Source organism: Dama dama, chromosome 24 (genome assembly GCF_033118175.1).
Source record: "Dama dama isolate Ldn47 chromosome 24, ASM3311817v1, whole genome shotgun sequence".
Lineage (NCBI taxonomy): Eukaryota > Metazoa > Chordata > Mammalia > Artiodactyla > Cervidae > Dama > Dama dama.
Window position 1 is genome coordinate 20,449,842 of NC_083704.1, and position 21,678 is coordinate 20,471,519.

The 21,678-nt window shown below is 47.9% G+C and overlaps 3 protein-coding genes across 4 annotated transcripts in view; all 3 read left to right on the plus strand.

Moving 5' to 3' along the window:
* The window catches only part of GASK1A (golgi associated kinase 1A), a 152,165-nt gene that overhangs the window by 33,479 nt on the left and 97,008 nt on the right, over positions 1–21,678 (plus strand). The gene's annotated exons all lie outside the window — the stretch shown is intronic.
* Positions 2,995–9,812, plus strand: ACKR2 (atypical chemokine receptor 2). Of its 2 annotated transcripts, none has more exons than XM_061127902.1 (2): positions 2,995–3,096; positions 8,520–9,812. In XM_061127902.1, exons 1-2 carry the CDS (start codon positions 3,087–3,089, stop codon positions 9,677–9,679), a joined length of 1,170 nt encoding a protein of 389 aa, XP_060983885.1. In that variant the 5' UTR covers positions 2,995–3,086; the 3' UTR covers positions 9,680–9,812. The 2 variants fall into 2 exon arrangements, with proteins under 2 accessions (XP_060983885.1, XP_060983886.1); XM_061127903.1 differs by having other exon boundaries at positions 3,037–3,115.
* On the plus strand, positions 19,940–21,112 carry LOC133045670 (atypical chemokine receptor 2-like). Its single transcript, XM_061127904.1, has one exon. The coding sequence runs from the start codon at positions 19,955–19,957 to the stop codon at positions 21,095–21,097; it is 1,143 nt and encodes a 380-aa protein (XP_060983887.1). The 5' UTR covers positions 19,940–19,954; the 3' UTR covers positions 21,098–21,112.

Here is a 21,678-nt window from a genome sequence, read left to right on the forward strand (position 1 = left end):
TCTCTGCTTTTTAATATTCTGTCTAGGTTGGTCATAACTTTCTTCCAAGGAGTAAGAGTCTTTTAATTTCATTGCTGCAGTCACCATCTGCAGTGATTTTGGAGCCCAGAAAAATAAAAGTCAGCCACTGTTTCCACTGTTTCCCCATCCATCTGCCATGAAGTGATGGGACCGGATGCCATGATCTTAGTTTTCTGAATGTTGAGCTTTAAGCCAACTTTTTCAGTCTCCTCTTTCACTTCTATCAAGAGGCTCTTTAGTTCTTCTTCACTTTCTGCCATAAGGGTGGTGTCATCTGCATATCTGAGGTTATTGATATTTCTCCCAGCAATCTTGATTCCAGCTTGGTGCTTCCTCTAGCCCAGCGTTTCTCATGAGGTACTCTGCATATAAGTTAAATAAGCAGGGTGGCAATATACAGCCTTGACATACTCCTTTTCCTATTTGGAACCAGTCTATTTTTCCATGTCCAGTTCTAACTGTTGCTTCCTGACCTGCATACAGGTTGGTTTCTCAAGAGGCAGGTCAGGTGGTCTGGTATTCCCATCTCTTTCAGAATTTTCCACAGTTTATTGTGACCCACACAGTCAAAGGCTTTGGCATAGTCAATAGAAATAGATTTTTTTTTCTGGAACTCTCTTGCTTTTTTGATGATCCAATGGATGTTGGCAATTTGATCTCTGGTTCCTCTGCCTTTTCTAAAACCAGCCTGAACATCTGGAAGTTCACACCGATATATATAAATAAATAGGACAAAGGACCAACTCCTAATGGTAAAATTCCAGTTAATAAATGTAGAAAGAATGATGGAAATAGAAAACCACCATTTGTCAAACACCACCGTAATAACTGTTGTCAGAAAGCATCATTTGATGGGTGCTAAAACTAGTAATGAAAGTATAAGAAGATACAAGATATTTACATAGTTTCAAAATACCTCCCCAGAAGATGCTTATTAATTACAAAGGGTTAATTTCACTGTAATTTCACTGAGGAAAAACCTGGCAGACATCAGCTTACCCAGTGACCAAAGTTAGCATGGTCAGTAATGAGCCATATTGAAATCAGTTACCTCTGGTATCATGTAGTGAGAAGGACACATCGCTTCTCTGGCACACATGTTCCTACTCAAAATGCATAGCCTCAATCTAATCATGAAGAAGCATCAAACCAAAATTTAGGTTCATTCTACAGTTCTCTTCAAAATGGTGAAGGTCATGAAAGACAAAGCAAGGCTGAGGAACTGTCCCAGAGTGGAGAGACCACGGAGGCACCACCGCCAAATGCAGGATGGGGTTCTACTTAGGATCGAGGACCAGAGAGGACACTCGTGGGACAGGTGGTGACATTCGAGTAGATCTGTGGATTTGTTGAAGTATGACCCCTTGGACTGTAGCCTGCCAGGCTCCTATGTCCATGGGGTTCTCCAGGCAAGAATACTGGAGTGGACATGTAAATCTATTGCTGATTCATGTCAATGTATGACAAAACCCACTGAAAAAATAAATTAATTAATTAATTAAAAAAAAAAAAAGAATACTGGAGTGGGTTGCCATTTACTTCTCCAGGGGGTCTTCCTGACCCAGGGACTGAACCCAAGTCTTCTGCATTGGCAGGTGGATTCTTTACCGCTGAGCTACTAGGGAAGTCCAGTTAATGATATTATGTCGATGTCAATTTCATGGTTCAGATCATTGTGTTATGGTTATGTAATATGTTAACAAGAATTCTACGCACAGTTTTTACAAGTCTAAAATTTATTTTAAATTAAAAAATTAAAATAAATTTAATTTAAAAATTTTTAAAAATTAAAAAGGGGGTGGTAAGGAAGAAGCCCAAGTTCTAGAACTTAGCTGTTCCCCTAGATGGAACCAGGACTCTGTGGCCTTATTCTCCCTATTGGTAATTAACATTTGCCCCAGAGAGACTTAGAAACCCACGAGGAAGGTCCCTTGCTCCCCACTGTTGGGAGTGGAACCCATCACAGGCTCGGCCTCCTGTGGCCTGTGGACCCCAGAGAAAGGCAAATGTCTGTCTTTGTCCACCTCTCTGGGGACATTTAGTTCTCATGCCTGTCTGAGGGAGACACCAACCCCACCTCCCCAAAAGATCTGAAAAGCAAGGCTCAGAGAGGTGAGGCTACATTCTCTAGGTCACACAGCCCGTACAGAGCCAGATTCAAGCCCAGCCCTGTGTGACCCTATCGCCAGTGCCTGTAACCACCTGCCATTATTCTGTTAACTGCTCGGTTCAGATAGGGGCAGTGGGCATTCACCAAGCATCTGCTGTGTGTCAGGCTGGCCGTGGGGTTGGAGATGAAGGCAGCCGAGACTCACAGTGGACCACAGGTGCCATCCTGGCGGACAGGTACCCTCATACTGCCGAGCGCATGACAGGCAATGTGTTCCATACATGTATTCGTTCATTCGGTCTGGTCTTGCCTGGCCCTGGGCTCAGCCTGGTGGGTCACAGATGGTCCTTGAGCAGACATGTGAACAGACAGCTAGCTCTGAAGAGATTCATGCTGTGATGGGACTGGCGGGGGGAGCAGGGAAGGGGAAAGAGGGGAGTTGGCCTGAGAAATCTAGTAGATGAGAGAATTGATGTCACTGCGGGTGAGCCAGACACAGCTCTGATTGTGCGGAGTTACCGTCAGAGGAGGAGAGTTGGGTGGTGGGCCGGGGAGCGGCGGGGGGCGCAGAATCCAGGACCGATGAAGCTGGTGGCTGGGAAGGCTACTTAAGATAGGGGAAAGAGTAAGTGAAAGCCTGGACGCCTGGACTGAGGCGTTTCGTGTCCTTTGCTCAGCTACAGGAGAATGGTTCCAGAGAAGTGTGATTGGGGACACATGTTTTCTAAAGTAATTAGTGTATCTTTGGGGGTGGTGTTCTTTCAACAAGGCGGTCATTTGAGCTTGACTCAAGTTCAGTGTGCAGCCGAGGTGGGGCTGGGGCAGGCTGCAAAGAGGATGCAGGCAGGAAGCCGGCTGGGGAGGGGAAGAGCTTATAGAGAAGAGTCACTCCCTCTGCGCTTCCCAGAGGAAGAGGGACACAGACGCTACTGCTCTCCTCCTGAGTGCGAGGTGGATGTCCCCAGGCAAGTGGGTCTGGCTCTGGTAGGTGTCAGCCACTCTGGGAATGGGGTGGGGGGCCCTATGCAGGGGCCACAGGGAGAGACCAGATCCTGTGGTGGGAGAGGGGACAGGTGTGGGGAGAGACAGGAGCTAAGTAGGGTGAGCGTGGCACTCTCTCTCTAGGACGGCTGTTGGAGCAGTGGCCCAGGCAGCCGGGGAGGAAGGCGGCCTGCTGGCCCCTTACACCCTTGACTCTGGCTCTGAGGCTCTGCTTTGTGGGTTTGGGAAATCCCTGAGGGTTGGTACCAGATGAGGCTGGGTAACCTCAGCTGTTCCCTTTCCTCTCTGGGCTGTACTATGATGGGGAAAGATGAGATAGCCTCTAAGGGGCCCCTCTCCCAGGGCTGAGGTTCCCAGCACACATCCACACTCTCTTCTTAAAAGTCGACATCCTCTCTTTTTATCCCCAAACCTGCCAAGATCTCAACCCCTCCATCTGTCCCAAACAGTCGCAGGATATCCGTTTATCCATCCCAACTTGAGCTAAGTGTCATTTTAGGGTCTGGAGGGGAAACCAGTAGTCATTTGCCAGGCACTTATTTAATTATTAATTAATATTATAGAAACACCACCAGGGAAGCATTTTAGAGTTGAGAAGACTAAGGCTCAGAGAGGTTAAGTAATTCACTCAGGGATGCTCAGCCATGAAGTGAGTCAGCCTGTAGTTTGTTCCTCCATGCTGCACCATGCTGAGTATACCACTCTCCCTGGGGGTAGTGGCAGTGGGGTGGGCATTTCATTTTGACCCCAGCATAATGCTGAAATGCTAACAGGGAGCTCAAGTGGTGAAAGTTCAGGCAACAAGAGAAGCAAAAAACAAAAAAAAAAGGAGGGGGGAACAAAAATGATTCAGGAAAGATGTGAAAATCTTCCACAGCAGCTCCTTGAAGAGCCGGGTTCTAAAATTACCTAGTTTTTATTAATTGAAGGAAACTTTGGGTGAAGGGGTTTTTGTGATTTCATCAATGTCACAAACATCCCTGTTTCCTGATAAGAGCCAGGAAACATTGAGTAATGTGGGGTCCCAGGGAGCATGGGGAGTGGGTGGGCCTCACGGATCCCAGGGAGCAGGAGATGGCATGTCTATCAGGTGGCTGCAAGGGGCCCCCTCCTCCATGGGGACTGGGCAAGGCCACTTTCTTCTGGCCAGGAAGCCAGCAGGTGACTCACACACCGAGGAAAGATCAGTGCGGCACATGGGGACTCTGGGCATGGAAAAGAAAAGATATACCAGCATCTTCCCAAGGGTTACTTTGGAGGGGGGAGGGTAGGATTAGGGATTTTTAGGTCCTTTTCTATTTTTTCTTCTATGTTCACGTTTTACATTAAGCATATATTACTCTGGTAATCAGGAAGAATGCATATTAAAAAAGCAAAGAGGGATCGTGTGTGCAGTGGTCCAGGACTCAGCCAGTGATCAGGACTCTAGTGTCAACTCTGCCTGGCTTGTGGTATGGCCCTGGGCTTCCTGTGAAACCAGGGAGGGCATACCTGCTCCCCTCCTCACAGGGAAGCCAGGAAGACCTGCAAGCACTGGGGTATAAGAAAGCTTCCCATAACTGTCAGGACTGGTTTGTATTGTTTTCATTGTGTTTTATACATTGCTGTGAATCCAAATGCCATGCTTCTCAAGGGGGGCCATGCAGGGGGCAACTGTCAATTTTGTGAGTGTGAGAGGGCTCACAGCAGCTCCCACTGCATGGTTCGAGGCTCCAGATCTAGAGCCAGCTGCCGGGACTTGATTTCTAATCCTGCAGTACACTTGCTGTGTGTCCTTGGGAATGTTACCTGATGCACTCAGCATTTTAAGTTAAATAAACAGGGTGACAATAAACAGTCTTGTTGTACTCCTTTCTCAATCCTGAACCAGCCAGTTGTTCCATACAGGGTTCTAACTGATGCTTCTTGACCCGCATACAGATTTCTCAGGAAACAGGTAAGGTGTTCTGGTATTCCCATCTCTTCAAGATTTTTCCACAGTTTGTTATGATCCACACAGTCAAAGGCTTTAGCATAGTCAGTGAAACAGAGATGTTTTTCTGGAATTCCCTTGCTTTGTCTATGATCCAGCAAATATTGGCAATTTGATCTCTGGTTCCTCTGCCTTTTCTAAACCCAGCTTGAACATCTGGAAGTTCTTGGTTCATGTACTATTGTAGCCTAACTTGGAGGATTTTGAGCATAACCTTATTAGCATGGGAGATGAGTTCAATTGTCCAGTGGTTTGAACTTTCTTTAGTACTGCCCTTCTTGGAATTTGGGATGAGGATTAACCTTTTCCAGTCCTGTGGCCACTGCTGGGTTTTCCAAATTTGCTGAAATATTGAGTGCAACACTTTGATAGCGTCATCTTTTAGGGTTTTAAATAGCTCTGCTGGAATTCTGTCACCTACACTAGCTTTATTGATAGCAGTGCTTCCTAAGGCCCACTTGATTTCATACTCCAGAATGTCTGGCTCTGAGTGAGAGACTACTCCACTGTGGTTATCCCGGTCATTAACATCTTTTCTGTACAGCTCTTCTTTCCATTTCTTCTTGATCTTTTCTGCTTCTGTTAGGTTTTTTCTACTGTTTCTGCCATTTATTGTGCCCATCTTTGGATGAAATTTTCCTTTGATATTCCCAATTTTCTTGAAGAGATCTCTAGTCTTATCCTTTCTGCTGTTTTCCTCTATTTCTTTGCATTGTTCATTGAAGAAGGCCTTCTTGCCTCTCCTTCCTATTCTCTGGAACTCTGCATTTAGTTGGGTGTACCTTTCCCTTTCTCCCTTGCTTTTCACTTCTCTTCTTTTGTCAGCTATCTGTAAAGCCTTCTCAGACAACCACTTTACCTTCTTGCATTTCTCTTTATTTGGGATGGCTTTGTTTGCTGCCTCCTGTACAATATTATGGACCTCTGTCCATAGTTCTTCAGGCACTTTGTTTACTAGATCTAAAACCTTGAATTCGTCACCTCCACTGTATATTCATAGGGAATTTAAGTTGTACCTGACTGGCTTAGTGGTTTTCCCTGCTTTCTTTAGTTTAAGCCTGAATTTTGCTATGAGGAACTGATGATCTGAGCCACAGTCAGCTCCAGGTCTTGTTTTGCTAACTGTATACAGCTTCTCCATCTTCGGCTGCAGAGAACGTAATCATTCTTTGGTTTTGACCAAATACCAAAAGACATTTCGATATTGACCATTTGGTAACGTCCATGTGTAAAGTCATCCATTATGTTGTTGAAAAAGGGTATTTGCTATGACCAGTGCACTGTCTTGGGAGAATTCTGTTAGCCTTTGCCCTGCTTCATTTTGTTCTCCAAGGTCAAATTTGCCTGTTACTCTAGGTATCTCTTGATATCCTGCTTTTGCATCCCAATCCCGTATGTTGAATAGGACATCTTTTTTTTTTTTTTTTGGTGTTAGTTTTGAGGTCTTCTAGATCTCTCCTTCATGGTTCACTGCTTTGTCATGGTGAAGGGGCTTGTGTAACTCAATGAAGCTATCAGCCTTGCCATGTAGGGCCACCCAAGACAGCTGGATCATAGTGGAGAGTTCCGACAAAATGGGATCTACTGGAGCGGGGAATGGTGAACCGCTCCAGTATACTAGCCAAGAGAACTCCATGAAATGTTTAAAAGGCAGAAAGATATGACCCCAAAAGATGAGCCCCCCGCCCAGATTGGAAGGTGTTCAATATGCTACTGGGGAAGAGTGGAGAACAGCTACTAATAGCTCCTGAAAGAATGAAGTGGCTGGGCCAAAGCTGAAACTGATGCTCTGCTGTGGATGTGTCTGATGATGAAAGTAAAATCCGATGCTGTAAAGAACAGTATTGCATAGGAACCTGGAATGTTAGGTCCATGAATCAAGGTAAATTGGACATGGTCAAGCAGGAGATGGCAAGAGTAAACATCGGTATCTTAGGAATCCATGAACTAAAATGGACAGGAATGGGTGGATTTAATTCATATAACCATTATATGTACCACTGTGGCCAAGAATCCCATAGGAGAAATGGAGTAGCCCTCATAGTCAACAAAATAGTCCAAAATCCAGTACTTGGGTGCAATCTCAAATATGACAGAATGATCTCTGTTCATTTCCAAGGCAAAACCATTCAGCATCACAGTAATCCAAGTCTATGCCCCCACCACTGATGCTGCAGCAAGGATCGTCTGTGTGATTCTCATTCTGTTCACACTGTCATAGCTCAGCAGCTTCACTCTCCAGCAGCCTCAAATGCTTCTCCTGTGTCCTAAACAGTTGCCCCAATGTGAACTCTGACCCCTATTTCAGTTCCTCCACCTCCCAGGTGCAGGTCCAGTCCTGCTCACACTCCTCTTTTTCCCCCTACTTCCTTCATCCTACTGAGTTTTGCGTGGTTCTATATATTCTCTTCCAGTGGTCAGGTACTCCTGTCCGCTCTCAGCTGGCGTTCTGCAAGATCTTCTGTGTCTAAAGGTGTATTCCTGATGAATCCGTGGAGAGAGATGTACTCCACGTCTACCTACTCCTCTGCCATCTTGTTCTCCCAAAAATACTTTAAAAATAATCAAAGCAAGGGAAATCCTCAAGTGACAGAAGTAAAGAGAGCTCAAAGCCAGAGTGGGCACACCAGCTATTTACAGAAGAAGCAAGCCCCATTGAAGAGAGCCTCTTTTAAAAAAACACTGGGACTTCCCTAGTAGTCCAGAATTTAAGACTCTGTGCTTCTATTACGAGGGTGTGGGTTCAGTCTCTGGTCAAGGAACTGAGATCTCCCATGCCATGCAGTGTGACCTGAAAGTGAAAACAAAATTATAAGTCACACAAAGAAGAAGAATTTTAAGCCACACATGAGGAAGGGCATACAGATTTAATAAATAGGTGAATTGATGTGTGCTAAGTTGCTTTAGTTGTGTCCGACTCTGTGCAACCCTATGGTCTCAAGCTGCCAGGCTTCTCTGTCCATGGGATTCTCCAGGAAAGAATATTGCCATGCCCTCCTCCAGGGGATCGTCCCAACCCAGGGATCGAACTCATGTCTCTTACATCTACCTGCATTGGCAGGTGGGTTCCTTACCACTTGTGCCACCTGGGAAGCCCAGGTGAATCGGTATCCCTCAGGAATAAAGAAGACAGAAATGACCTTCTCAGTCTTTATAAATGATGAGGGACAAAATAAAGAAGAGAAGTGAATACTGTGAGAACAGCTGAGGTTACGTCACCTACCCAAGATGACCTCACTATCACGTGGTAGCCTTGGGCTGCCCGCACTTGTACTCCGAGTCCCTAGCCTCCAGGTACCGGTGTAAGTGTGGAGAGTCCATTGGACACCCCAGAAAAGGGGCTGCAGTGGGTTTGGAGAGGGCGGGAAGGCCTGGATCCGTCTCCTGTGGCTCACACTGCTCTCTGGCCCGCAGAGCTCCAGGACTGGGTGCATCCTCCCGCCATGGCCACCACCGCCTCCCCTCTGCCGCCCACCACCAAGGTGGCCAGTTCCGAGAACAGCAGCTCCTTCTATGACTATGAGTACTACCTGGAGGACCTGATCTTCATGGTGTGCAGAAAGGACGAGGTGCTGTCATTCGGCAGAGTCTTTCTGCCTCTCTTCTACAGCCTGATCTTTGTGCTGGGCCTGGTTGGGAACCTCCTCCTCCTAGCGGTCTTGCTCCGGTTTGTGCCTCGAAGACGGATGACCGAGACCTATCTGCTGAACCTGGCCATCTCCAACCTCCTGTTTGTGGTGACGCTGCCCTTCTGGGGCATCTCTGTGGCGTGGCATTGGGTCTTTGGGAGCTTCTTATGCAAGGCGGTGAGCACCCTCTATACCATGAACTTCTACAGTGGCATCTTCTTCATCAGCTGCATGAGCCTGGACAAGTACCTGGAGATTGTCTGCGCTCGGCCCTACCACCGACTGAGGACCCGAGCCAAGAGCCTGCTGCTTGCAGCCACTGTGTGGGCTGTGGCCCTGGCTGTCTCCATTCCTGACATGGTCTTTGTGAGGACGCATGAGAACTCCCCCGGCGTGTGGGACTGCTATGCGGATTATGGGGGACATGGGACCGTCTGGAAGCTCTTCCTGCGCTTCCAGCAGAACCTCCTGGGGTTCCTCCTCCCCCTCCTTGCCATGATCTTCTTCTACTCCCGCATTGGCTCTGTGCTGGTCAGCCTGAGGCCCCCGGGCCAGAGCCGGGCCCTGAGGATGGCCATAGCCCTGGTGGTGGCCTTCTTTGTGCTGTGGTTCCCATACAACCTCACCTTGTTTCTGCACTCGCTGCTGGACCTGCAGGTCTTTGGGGACTGCGGGCTCAGCCAGCGCCTGGACTATGCACTGCAGGTGACGGAGAGCGTCGCCTTCCTGCACTGCTGCTTCACCCCCGTCCTCTACGCCTTCTCCAGCCGCCGCTTCCGCCAGTACCTCAAGGCTTTCCTGGCCACTGTGCTCAGAAGGCAACAGGCCCTGCCGTCCAGCTATTCTGAGAGCAGCAGGCTCACTGCCCAGGAAGATGTAATGGGCATGAGTGACCTCGGGGAGAGGCAGGCTGAGAGCTCCCCCGACAAGGCTCTAGATCTCTAGCGGACTGCTGGGACTTGATTGCTAGTCCTGGGGTATACTTGCTGTTGGTCCTTGCAATTGTTACTCCCCCTCCCTGAGCCTCAGTTCATCATTTGTAAAATGGAAATAATAATAGTACTTGTCTCAAAAAGTCTTTATGAGAGTAGTGTGTATCGTAACATACATAAAACTTGATGATGAAATTGGGGGTGGATGGATCTGCAATTCGCTTGTTATTTTCTTTGAGAGGGAATGTAATTTGGGGTTTTAGAAATATGGACTCTGGCGAATTCTCTGGCAGTCCAGTGGTTAAGACTCTGCACCTTTACTGCCAAGGGCATGGGTTCAGCCGTGGTCAGGGAACTAAGCCATGCTGCATGATCCAAAAAAGCAGGCATGAATTTTGGATTTTAGTTTCTGGTGTACCACTCACTTGCTCTTGGGCCAGTTCCCTAGTCTCTGTGCCTCAGTATTCACAGGACTAATAAACAGGACTAATAATAAACGGGACTAATAATCATGTTTAATTTCTATATGGTAAATATTAGGATTATATAAGTTAAAGTATGTGAAGCTCCTTGTTCCTACGCCTAGCACACTGTCAGGCGTCCATGGTGTTAGGTGCTGTAATAGCTGTACCACATTTAATCCCACAGAATCCTTTGCCATAAGTCTTATTTGTTTTATGATGAGAAAACAGCCTCGTGGAATTCAAGGGCTCTGGATAAAGCCCTGACTTTGTCTTGTGGCTGCAGGGCCTGAAGGTTTAAGCCCAAAGGCATCCCACACTGCAGTGGAACAGAGACCTACCCCACCCCCTGAGCTGGTCTTTCCTGAATTCTGTCCCTGCGTGCCATTCCCATGGCCCTGGACCTTTTTCCTCTTGTCCTTATGTGGCTCCTAGTTCCTTTTCCTGTTTTTCATTCACATACCATCAGCCCCACAAGCAGCCTTCCATTCAGGCGTCCTGAGCCATGGCAGTGTGGTCTCCTGTCACTTTCCCATCTCTAATCCCCAGCCTTCACCCCTGTCTTTTAATGAGCTAGCCCAGACTCTGGGCCTGGGTTCAAATCCCCCCTCCCCTACTTTCTAGCCATGTGGCCTCGGGCATGTTCCCTCAGTTTCCTCACAGGCAAAATAGAGATAGCAGTAGTATCAGAGTGGTGTTGCAAGGCTGAAATGAATTAATGAATTGGCCCATGGTAAGTGCTATGTGAGTGGTGGGTATTGTTGTTGATGCTGTGGTGGTTATATATAGAATAGAGTTTAATACCTGATGTTTTGCCGAACCCAGGAGGAAGGAAATAGAGATCCCAATGCAGTTACCAGTTCCCCAAGCCCAGAGCACTTTTCACAGCCTGACACTGCAGTCAGAGTGAGTCACTTCTCAACACCAGCCTCAGCTTTTCCAGCCAGAGCTGAGCCAGGAAGGCAGGCTGGGAATGCTGGTGTTATTGTCGGGTGGGGCAGGATGAGTCCTGACCTTGGGACTCCATCTGTACCACTGTCCTCCCAAAGCAGTCAGAGGAGACTTCTGAGAGAGGGGAGGGGGCAGGGGAAGAGGTGTGTGTGGTGGTCACAGGAAAGTCACAGGGAGCTGGGAATGGCCTTGAACTTGGCTACAGTGGAAATAGTAGGCGCTGTGGGCTGGTCACGCTCCATTGTGACCGGCTCCCAAGGCCACTGAGGCAGGGTTTGCCCAGGCTGAAGAAGTATTAATAACTCGTGAAAGGAGGCTTTCGGCTGGCTCCACCATGTGCAGGGCACCAGTGGGGGAGGGAGGGAGTAAGCAGGCCAGAGTAGGGAGGGAGAGAGACGTGACTGTGCTCATTAATTCCATGGTCATTTGTTGAATGCCTCTCGATGCTAGCCTGTGCCAGGGAGTTCCAACCTCTGGGAATCCCCAGTCCAGCAGAGGAGGCAGGTGATCCTCACAAGGCAACTCTGCATCTGGGGAGGTGGATTTAAGGCTGAGGAGCAACCTTCTGTGAGTGCTTGGGGGGCTGGGGAGGGGGTTTCACCAGGCTAGAGGCCCAGGCAGGCTTCTGGGAGGGGAGCATTAAGGTGGCCTTTTTAAAGGCTATAATTTCCAAATCCTTTTCCAGGGGAGCCAGCAGAATTAGTGTCCACTTGAAGTTATCTCCAGTGTTACTCTTTGTTTTATATTATGAAAGCTGCCGTGGCCTCTTGGGGTCACGTTTGATCTTGTTTGTTTGTTTGCTGATCTCAGCTGCACTGTGGGCAGCACACAGCGTGGGAGTGCTCTGGGGGCCTGGGAGGGGCCTGCATGTGACCCTGACCTCCAGGGCCCTCGGCTGGGGGGCTGATGTGAAAGGGGACAAGGGGAGGTCGTGGGTGACACAGACAGGGAGACCGCAAGACAGGTGGGTCTGCCCAGGCTCCTTGGGGTCCACATCGGGGTCCCGGTAGAAGTTTAACAACCAACTCTCAGCAGTGGCGAGCAAGGGAAGGGAAGGCTCAATATGTGGAATTTGCCATGGTATAAACATTCCCACCATAACCAGTTTCAAGCTACTGACTTACCACTGAAGGTGGAATTGGTTAATTCCATGATCGCTTGTTGAAGGCCTCCCAGATATTGCATTACTGGCTCTTGCCAGCCAGTACAAGCCAGGCCCAGCATGTGACTGACTTTGAATCTCCTCTGCCACCCCTTGACGAGGCCAGAAGTCCCATTATCAGAAGCTCATCCTTCAAATTCAAGTTTGGTTCATGTTAAAAAGGGGAGCTGGGGGAAAAGGGTGTCACCAGTTCTGTTAGCGAGTTTGAGCTTGTGCTGCTCCCACACACAACAGGGAACAAGGTGTCAGGCAAGGAATAGAAACTTTATTCAGAAAGCCACCAGACCGAGAAGATGGTCGACTCGTATCTCAAAGAGCCATCTTCCCTGAGTTAGAATTCAGGCTTCTTTTACACCCAAAGGGGAGGGGGTGTGATGGATGTTGCAGACATCTGGGTGTCAGCCAGACCCCGGTGGGGCCAGGGTAATCCTTTGTCCTTGCAATTATCCACGTGGGATTGCTAAGATGTCCCTGTAAACCTTTAACAAGACACATATTATTTTCTGTTCCATAAATTTTTGTCTGTATATGAATGAAATAAATATAAATGGTCAAGCCTGAAAGGTAGAGTCTTGAGAAAGGGTTATTATGTGTATTTCAGGCTGTAAGCATCATTCTTTTACTGTTTAAGGAGACAAAGGTGCAGAACAAGCATGCCTTGGCAACAGAGCCAATGTGGAGTCAGATTTGTTTTTCTCTGTTACACTTCTACCTTATATTGTTAAGGCCATCCAATCCTGGGCCCATCATTTGCTGATCTGAAGCTGTGGGCACCTGGTCTTTACCTTTTCAAGAAGCCTGTTTCTCGTCTGGAAAATGGGAATCATAATAGTTAAAGCTGGAGCCAGCCGTGGCCAGCAGCCTCAGGATGATGTTACCACTCCAGAGACAATCTGGCGTTTGCCCCTGTGCCCTTGGCTTCATTATCGGGGAAGCTCAGCTGACCTTACCCTTTAAGCCTCTCTGTCTAGTTCTCTGGGTTCCCCAAAGGCTTTACTGCAAAGCTTCATCTGGGATTGCCTTACTATCTGCTAATTCATACTAGGATGGGAATAACTGATAGCCATATTCATTCATCTCAAAAGTGTTTCTGGGTAAGACAAATAAATGAGTTCAGGCAATAAGAAAATGTGAAAACACAAAAAAACGGAAAACAGAACAGGGCTGGAGGGACAGTTAGGAGTGGGGTAACAGAGACATGAAGGGCAGTCAGAAACATGGGGTCCTTGGCTCAGTGCAGCCACTGATGATTCACTGTATGCTTTGCACAAGAAGTTACGTTTCACTGAGTCTCCATTTCCCCACCTATAAGCTGGAGGAGGTGGACAGCATGCAGGCTCACTCCCTCAGTCTGAGATTCAGAGGGCACACGAGGGTCACGGGAAGTGACCCTATTGCCACTGTGTCAAATCACCACAAATTCAGTGGCTTCAAACAGCACAGATGTATGATCTTGAAGTTCTGGAGGTCAGAAATCTTAAAATGTGTCATCAGGATTCCAGAGGCTTGGGGAGAATTTGTTCCTTGCCTCTTCTAGCCTTTAGAGGCTGCCTACACCCACTGTCTTGGGACCCCATCCCTCTGACCTGTTTCCATAGTCACGTTCCCTTCTCTGCTTCAGACTCTCCTGTGCTTAATAAAGTAACTCAGTCGTGTCCAACTCTTTGTGACCCCATGCACTGTAGCCCACCAGGCTCCTCTGTCCATGGGGATTCACCAGGCAAGATTACTAGAGGGGGTTACCATGCCCTCCTCCAGGGGATCTTCCCAACCCAGGAAGATCCTGCCTTCCCTATAAAGGACCCTTGTGGTTACAGTGGCCCCACCTGGATAATCCAGGGTATTCTCCCTAGCTCAGAGTCCTTAACCACATCTGTCATGTCCCTCTTATGTATAAGGTAACATATCCACAGGTTTCAGGGATTAGGATGTGGATATTTGGGGAGGCCACTCCATTGACCAGAGAGGCTATGTTTCCCAAGGAGGCTCCATAAAGCCTTTAGGTAATTAATGGTGGAATCTACAAAGGCAAGACTAGCCAGTGAGGGTGAACCCCAGGCAACCAAGACCTCCTGAGCTCAAATCATACCTGTCTCAAGTGGCCCCTTTTGATAACTGCTAGACAGGGCAGAAGAGAGGCCGAGAATGAGATGGGGCTAGGGCCACACAGTACTGTTGCTGAGGATGAAGCCCTCGGATCCAGATGCAGTTCAGTCAGTGACTTCTTGTGTGACTGTGCTGAAGTTACTTTGCTCCTGGGTTAAGTGGGGCTGGTGAGTCCTTCCTGGTTTGCCTTATAGGACTACCACAGTTGATAAGAAGGTGCCTGGCCAGTTGTCATGTGAGTACAGGGATGCTGACTGCTGTTGTCATCTTTGTTGGTATTATTGATGAAGCGATGGGAGGGGCTATGGCCCCAGAGGTTAAGAGAATGTGGAAAGCGTCCCAAGGTGAAAGATCAGGAGGCTAGTGGCCCCCAGAGAAAAAGAATGGAGCGTTCCAGGTCAAGGGAGCCTTGTGAAGGTGAGCTGGTCCAGCTGGGGCATGCTGACCCTGACCTCTGGCTTTGATCAAAACAATCATCAGATTTGGTTGTTTATTAAAGCAAAAGACAGGGACTTTGAGAAGCCAGATCAGGATCAAGGTCAGTGCTGACAGACTAGAAGAGCTGTTATTTAATTAGTGGTAACTCTTGACTGGGCTTCCCTGGTGGCTCAGTGGTAAAGAATTCGCCTGCCAATGCAGAAGATGCAAATTCGATCCCTGGGTTGAGAAGATCCCTTGGAGAAGGAAATGGCAACCCACTCCGGTATTCTTGCTTAGGAAATCCCATGGACAAAGGAGCCTGGTGGACTACAGTGCACTGGGCCACAAAAAAGAGTTGGGCATGACTTAGCAACTAAATAACAACAACTTCCTGACTAAAAACCCTAATTAGGCCCAAATGCAGAAGGACAGTCCCTCCTCCCAACCCCAGCAGCTCAGACTGGTAAACCAGCCATGTGCTGGAGGTTGTCATGACTGCTGCCCAGGAAAGTCAGGGTCTCACACACAGCAGACCCCAGATGCACAGGAAGGGAGTGGAGGACCAGGAATGAAGGCACAGGGCCAAGTTCTTGAGTCCAGTCAGGAGCAGAGCCCAGCCCTAGTTAAAGCCGCCAAGGCTGAGGCCTTGGAGTGGGGATAGGGCGTTTATATTTCCCCAGTCTCTGGCCCAGAAGCCAGTTGACAGAAGCCCAAGGGTGGGGCAGAGGCTCAAGGAGTAGGAGGGCTCCCGGGAGAGGTTCAGCCTCCGCAGAATGCATATTTCCATCACAGGGTCACAGTGTCATGGATACCAGAAGAGTCAGCTGAGGACCTGAATCAACATTTCCTTCAAAATTCTACCTGGAAGAAAAAACATACAAAATTTCTACCAGAAAGGACTGGGGACATTATTTCCAGTATATCTGCAAAAAGCTAAAGTCTTACTATAGAAAACCTCTTGTAGAATGAAAATCCCACCCATTAAAACAATAAATCATGCACAGAAGAAATACAGACTGGCATTGAGCATATTAAAAAGTTAAACCTCATTTACAACCACAGGATAAGAAATAGGGAATATGCTGGTGATCTGGTAGTTAGGATTCAGCGCTCTCACTGCCCAGGTTTGATCCCTGGTCAGGGAACTAAGATTTCACAAGCCATGTAGTACAGTTCCATCTCCCCTGAAAGAATAAAAACTAAAATGCAGAGGTACAAGGTGGAGTTGATTTGTATTTCTGGGTTTGTGGCCCATTATCATTACCAGCCTACAGGCCTTATTCTGGTGACTGCACATGGGTGCCTGTTGGGCCAACAAATTCTTTTTTATCTCCTTCCTCTCCCCATTGATGAACAATTTAATGTGTTGAACATGAAGTTTCTCTCCTTGTAGAACACAGAACAGGACTGAGCATACTCCTTGGTTCATGGCAGGGTTTTTTACTGGTTCATGTGAGGCTTTCTTTTAAAGATCGCGTTTAATAGCACAACTAAAACTTGGGGAACTGCTGTCCAGGGGAACTTGACCTTGAACAGTGACCTGCTCCATCTTGTGTCTCTGGCTTCTCCTACCCAGGCAGCCACCATCGTGAGTCCTCTGCCTGTCTGTCACCTGCCTTTCATCTCTCTGTACTCCTTCATAGCAAATATTTATATACTTCGTGAGGTTGTTTTAATATAAACATATATATATTTCATTTGTCTTAATTTTATTTAAAAGAGTATTATGTCTATATTTTCATCACGTCTGTGTTTTCACGGGACCTGAGGACAGCAGTGAGGAGGTGGAGACACACGGGCTGGTGATGGGGGCTGTGAGGACGCTGTCTGCGATGCCTTTTACAGTTCAGTCTTAGGAGACCAAGTAGCTAGTGGTGGTGTTCAGTTAGAGGAGAAGAGGCTGACTTAGAAGGTGTCCAGACTCATTCTGGGCAAAGCAGTAATTTAAGCAAATGTGTGCTGAGAGCCTCCTGTGTCCTGGGTATTCTTCATAGAGCTTGAAATGCTCTGCCTGAATTATCACGTTTAAGCCTCATGAGAACCCCATGAAATGGGCACAATTATTAACATCATTATACAGATGGGAAAACTGAGGAATTAGTAGGTTTGTCGGTTCTGAGTCTATCAACATGATGGTTCATACCTTTCTGCTGCAAACCTAGAAGGAGGGGATAAAATATTTTTAACATATTGAATATTTACAAGTGAAATTACTGACATAAAACTAAATATTTACAAATAAAATATTTTAAAAATAAATTTACTTTTAATTGAAGGGTAATTGCTTTACAGTATTGTGTTGGTTTCTGCCAAACGTTAACGTGAATCAGCCACAGGCACACCTGTGTCCCCTCCCTCTGTTTTTTTCGTCCCCTCCCTCTTTAGCCTCCTCCCGTCTCCCTGCCCACCGCACCCCTCTAGGTTGTTAGAGCGCCCTGGTTTGCAGTCCCTGAGTCATGCAGCAAATTCCCACTGGCTATCTCTTTTGCATATGGTAATGTATGTTTCCATGTTACTCTCTCCATATATCCCATATATATCATGCTCTCCTTTTTCCTCCACCCCCACAGTGTCCAGCAGTCTGTTCTCTATGTCTGTGACTCCATTGCTGCCCTTCAAATAATTTCATCAGTACCATCTTTTTATGTTCCATATACGTTAGTATATGTTATTTGTCTTTCTCTTTCTGACCTACTTCACTCTGTATAATAGACTCTGTGTTCATCCACCTCATCAGGACGGACTCAAACGCATCCCTTTTTATGGCTGAGGAATAATCCACCGTGGGCTTCCCCAGTGGCTCAGTGGTAAAGAATCTGCCTGCAGTGCAGGAGATGCAGGAGCCGCAGGAGATGCGGGTTTGATCCCTGGGTGGGGGAAGATCCCTTGGAGGAGGACATGGCAACCCACTCCAGTATTCTTGCCTGGAGAATCCCATTGACAGAGGAACCTGGCAGGCTACATTCCATAGGGTCCCAAAGAGTCAGACACGACTGAAGTGACTTAGTACGCACACATGCAATATTCCATTGTGTGTATGTACCACAGCTTCTTTATCCTTTCATCTGCTGATAGACATCTAGGTTGCTTCCATGTTCTAGCTATTCTAAATAGTGCTGCAGTGAACATTGGGGCATATGTGTCTTTTTCAGGGTTTGTTTTTTTTTTCCCTCAGGGTATATGCCTAGTAGTGCGATTGCTGGGTCATATAGTGGTTTTATTCCTAATTTTTTAAGGAATCTCCAACTGTCTTCCATAGGGGCTGTATCAATTTACATTCCTACCAACAGTCCAAGAGGGAGGGTTCCCTTTTCTCCACACCCTCTCCAGCATTTATTGTTTGTAGGTTTTTTGATGATGGCCATTCTGACTGGTTTGAGGTGATAGCTCATTGTAGTTTTGATTTGCATTTCTCTAATAATGAACAATGTTGAGCATCTTTTCGTGTATTTATTAGCTATCTTATGTCTTTGGAAAAATATCTATTTAGGTCTTTTCCCCACTTTTTGACTGGCTTATTTGTTTTTCTGGTATTGACTTGTATGAGCTGCTTGTATGTTTTGGAAACTAATTTGTTACTTGTTTCATTTGCTATTACTTTTTCCCATTCTGAGGGTTGTCTTTTCACCTTTATAGTTTCCTTTGCTATGCAAAAGCTTTTAAGTTTAATTATGTCCCACTTGTTTATTTTTGTTTTTATATCCATTACACTAGGAGGTGAGTCATAGAGGATCTTGCTGTGACTTACATCATACAGGGTTCTGCCTAAGTTTTCTTCTAAGAGTTTTATAGTTTCTTGTCTTACAATTAGGTCTTTAATCCATTCTGAGTTTATCTTTGTGTATGGTGTTAGGAAGTGCTTTAATTTCATTCTTTTACATGTAGCTGTCCAGTTTTTCCAGCACCACTTATTAAAGAGCCTGTCTTCACCCCATTTTATATTCTTGCCTCCTTTGTCAAAAATATGGTAGCTATAGGTGTATAGCTATAGCTATCTCTGTGGGTTTATCTCTGTGTTTTCTATCTTGTTCTATTGGTCTATATTTCTGTTTTTATGCCAGTACCATACTGTCTTAATGATTGTAGCTTTGTAGTATAGTCTGTAGTTAGGATGGTTGATTCCTCTGGCTCCGGCTCCATTTTGCATGGTTCTATATATTCTTTTCCAGGGGTCAGGTACTCCTGCCTGCTCTCAGCTGTTGTTCTGCAACATCTGTCTGAAGGTGTATTCCTGATGAATCCGTGGAGAGAGATGTACTTCATGTCTATCTACTCCTCCACCATCTTGTTCTCCCAAAAATACTTTTAAAATAACCAAAGCAAGGGAAATCCTCAAGTGACAGAAGTAAAGAGAGCTCTAAACCAGAGTGGACACACTAGCTAAATATAGAAGAAGCAAGCCCACTGAAGAGAAGCTCTCATTGAAAAAAAAAGGAACTCTCCTGGTGGTGTAGCAGTTAAGATTCTGTGCTTCCACTGCAGGGGTGTGAGTTCAGTCCCTGGTCAAGGAACTAACATCTTGCAAGCTGTGTAGCATGGCCATTAAATTAAAAAAATTGCAAATCACATAAAGATTAATTTTAAGCCACACATGAGGAAGGGCATACAGATGCAATAAATAGGTGAATTGGTGTGTGCTGAGTTGCTTCAGTGGTGTCTGACTCTGTGCAGCCCTATGGACTGCAAGCTGCCAGGCTCCTCTGTCCAAGGGATTCTCCAGGAAAGAATATTGCCATGCCCTCCTCCAGGGGATCGTCCCAACCCAGGGATCGAACTCATGTCTCTTACATCTACCTGCATTGGCAGGTGGGTTCCTTACCACTTGTGCCACCTGGGAAGCCCAGGTGAATCAGTATCCCTCAGGAATAAAGAAGACAGAAATGACCTTCTCAGTCTTTATAAATGATGAGGGACAAAATAAAGAAGAGAAGTGAATACTGTGAGAACAGCTGAGGTTACGTCACCTACCCAAGATGACCTCACTATCACGTGGTAGCCTTGGGCTGCCCGCACTTGTACTCCGAGTCCCTAGCCTCCAGGTACCGGTGTAAGTGTGGAGAGTCCATTGGACACCCCAGAAAAGGGGCTGCAGTGGGTTTGGAGAGGGCGGGAAGGCCTGGATCCGTCTCCTGTGGCTCACACTGCTCTCTGGCCCGCAGAGCTCCAGGACTGGGTGCATCCTCCTGCCATGGCCACCACCGCCTCCCCTCTGCCGCCCACCACCAAGGTGGCCAGTTCCGAGAACAGCAGCTCCTTCTATGACTATGAGTACTACCTGGAGGACCTGATCTTCATGGTGTGCAGAAAGGACGAGGTGCTGTCATTCGGCAGAGTCTTTCTGCCTCTCTTCTACAGCCTGATCTTTGTGCTGGGCCTGGTTGGGAACCTCCTCCTCCTAGCGGTCTTGCTCCGGTTTGTGCCTCGAAGACGGATGACCGAGACCTATCTGCTGAACCTGGCCATCTCCAACCTCCTGTTTGTGGTGACGCTGCCCTTCTGGGGCATCTCTGTGGCGTGGCATTGGGTCTTTGGGAGCTTCTTATGCAAGGCGGTGAGCACCCTCTATACCATGAACTTCTACAGTGGCATCTTCTTCATCAGCTGCATGAGCCTGGACAAGTACCTGGAGATTGTCTGCGCTCGGCCCTACCACCGACTGAGGACCCGAGCCAAGAGCCTGCTGCTTGCAGCCACTGTGTGGGCTGTGGCCCTGGCTGTCTCCATTCCTGACATGGTCTTTGTGAGGACGCATGAGAACTCCCCCGGCGTGTGGGACTGCTATGCGGATTATGGGGGACATGGGACCGTCTGGAAGCTCTTCCTGCGCTTCCAGCAGAACCTCCTGGGGTTCCTCCTCCCCCTCCTTGCCATGATCTTCTTCTACTCCCGCATTGGCTCTGTGCTGGTCAGCCTGAGGCCCCCGGGCCAGAGCCGGGCCCTGAGGATGGCCATAGCCCTGGTGGTGGCCTTCTTTGTGCTGTGGTTCCCATACAACCTCACCTTGTTTCTGCACTCGCTGCTGGACCTGCAGGTCTTTGGGGACTGCGGGCTCAGCCAGCGCCTGGACTATGCACTGCAGGTGACGGAGAGCGTCGCCTTCCTGCACTGCTGCTTCACCCCCGTCCTCTACGCCTTCTCCAGCCGCCGCTTCCGCCAGTACCTCAAGGCTTTCCTGGCCACTGTGCTCAGAAGGCAACAGGCCCTGCCGTCCAGCTATTCTGAGAGCAGCAGGCTCACTGCCCAGGAAGATGTAATGGGCATGAGTGACCTCGGGGAGAGGCAGGCTGAGAGCTCCCCCGACAAGGGGGACAGAGAGAAGAACTCAGCCTGAGCGGTCACACCACAGTCCTTGAGAGCAGAGGGGACCCAGCTCCTCTGTGCATCCACCGAAGTCTTCCCTTCAGAAGTCTCAGTGACCATGTTGCTGATCCCACTGGTCAGTTCTCAGTCCTCAGCCATCAGCAGTGTTTGCTGTCTCCCACCCTCCCCTCCTCTTCCTTCATTGCCCTCCCGGAGTCCGTACTCGCTTGCCTGAATGGCCGCCTTAGTTTAACAGTTGACCTCTGTGCTGCCCATCCTTGGGCTCGTGTGTCATCTGATCTGCACCCAGCAGCCACTGACCACAGCACCCTCAGCATCACTCCCACGCCCTGCAGAGTAGCCAGATGTCTGCCACCCACCAGGCTGCCCCTTTCCCTGAAGCTCAGCTGGGAAAATATTATCGCAATTTTGTTTAATATTGCAGCTCTGATGCTGGCTTCAGGGGCTGGCAGTCAGGAGGGGCTGGCAGTCAGGAGGGGCTGGAGGGGCTCCACCAATGAGAGTCTGCGGGTGGGAGGCAGAGTAAGCACATGTTTCTGGTGGTCCAGGAGCTCCTCCCTCCTCCTGCCTCCCATGCCCTCACTCAGGAGC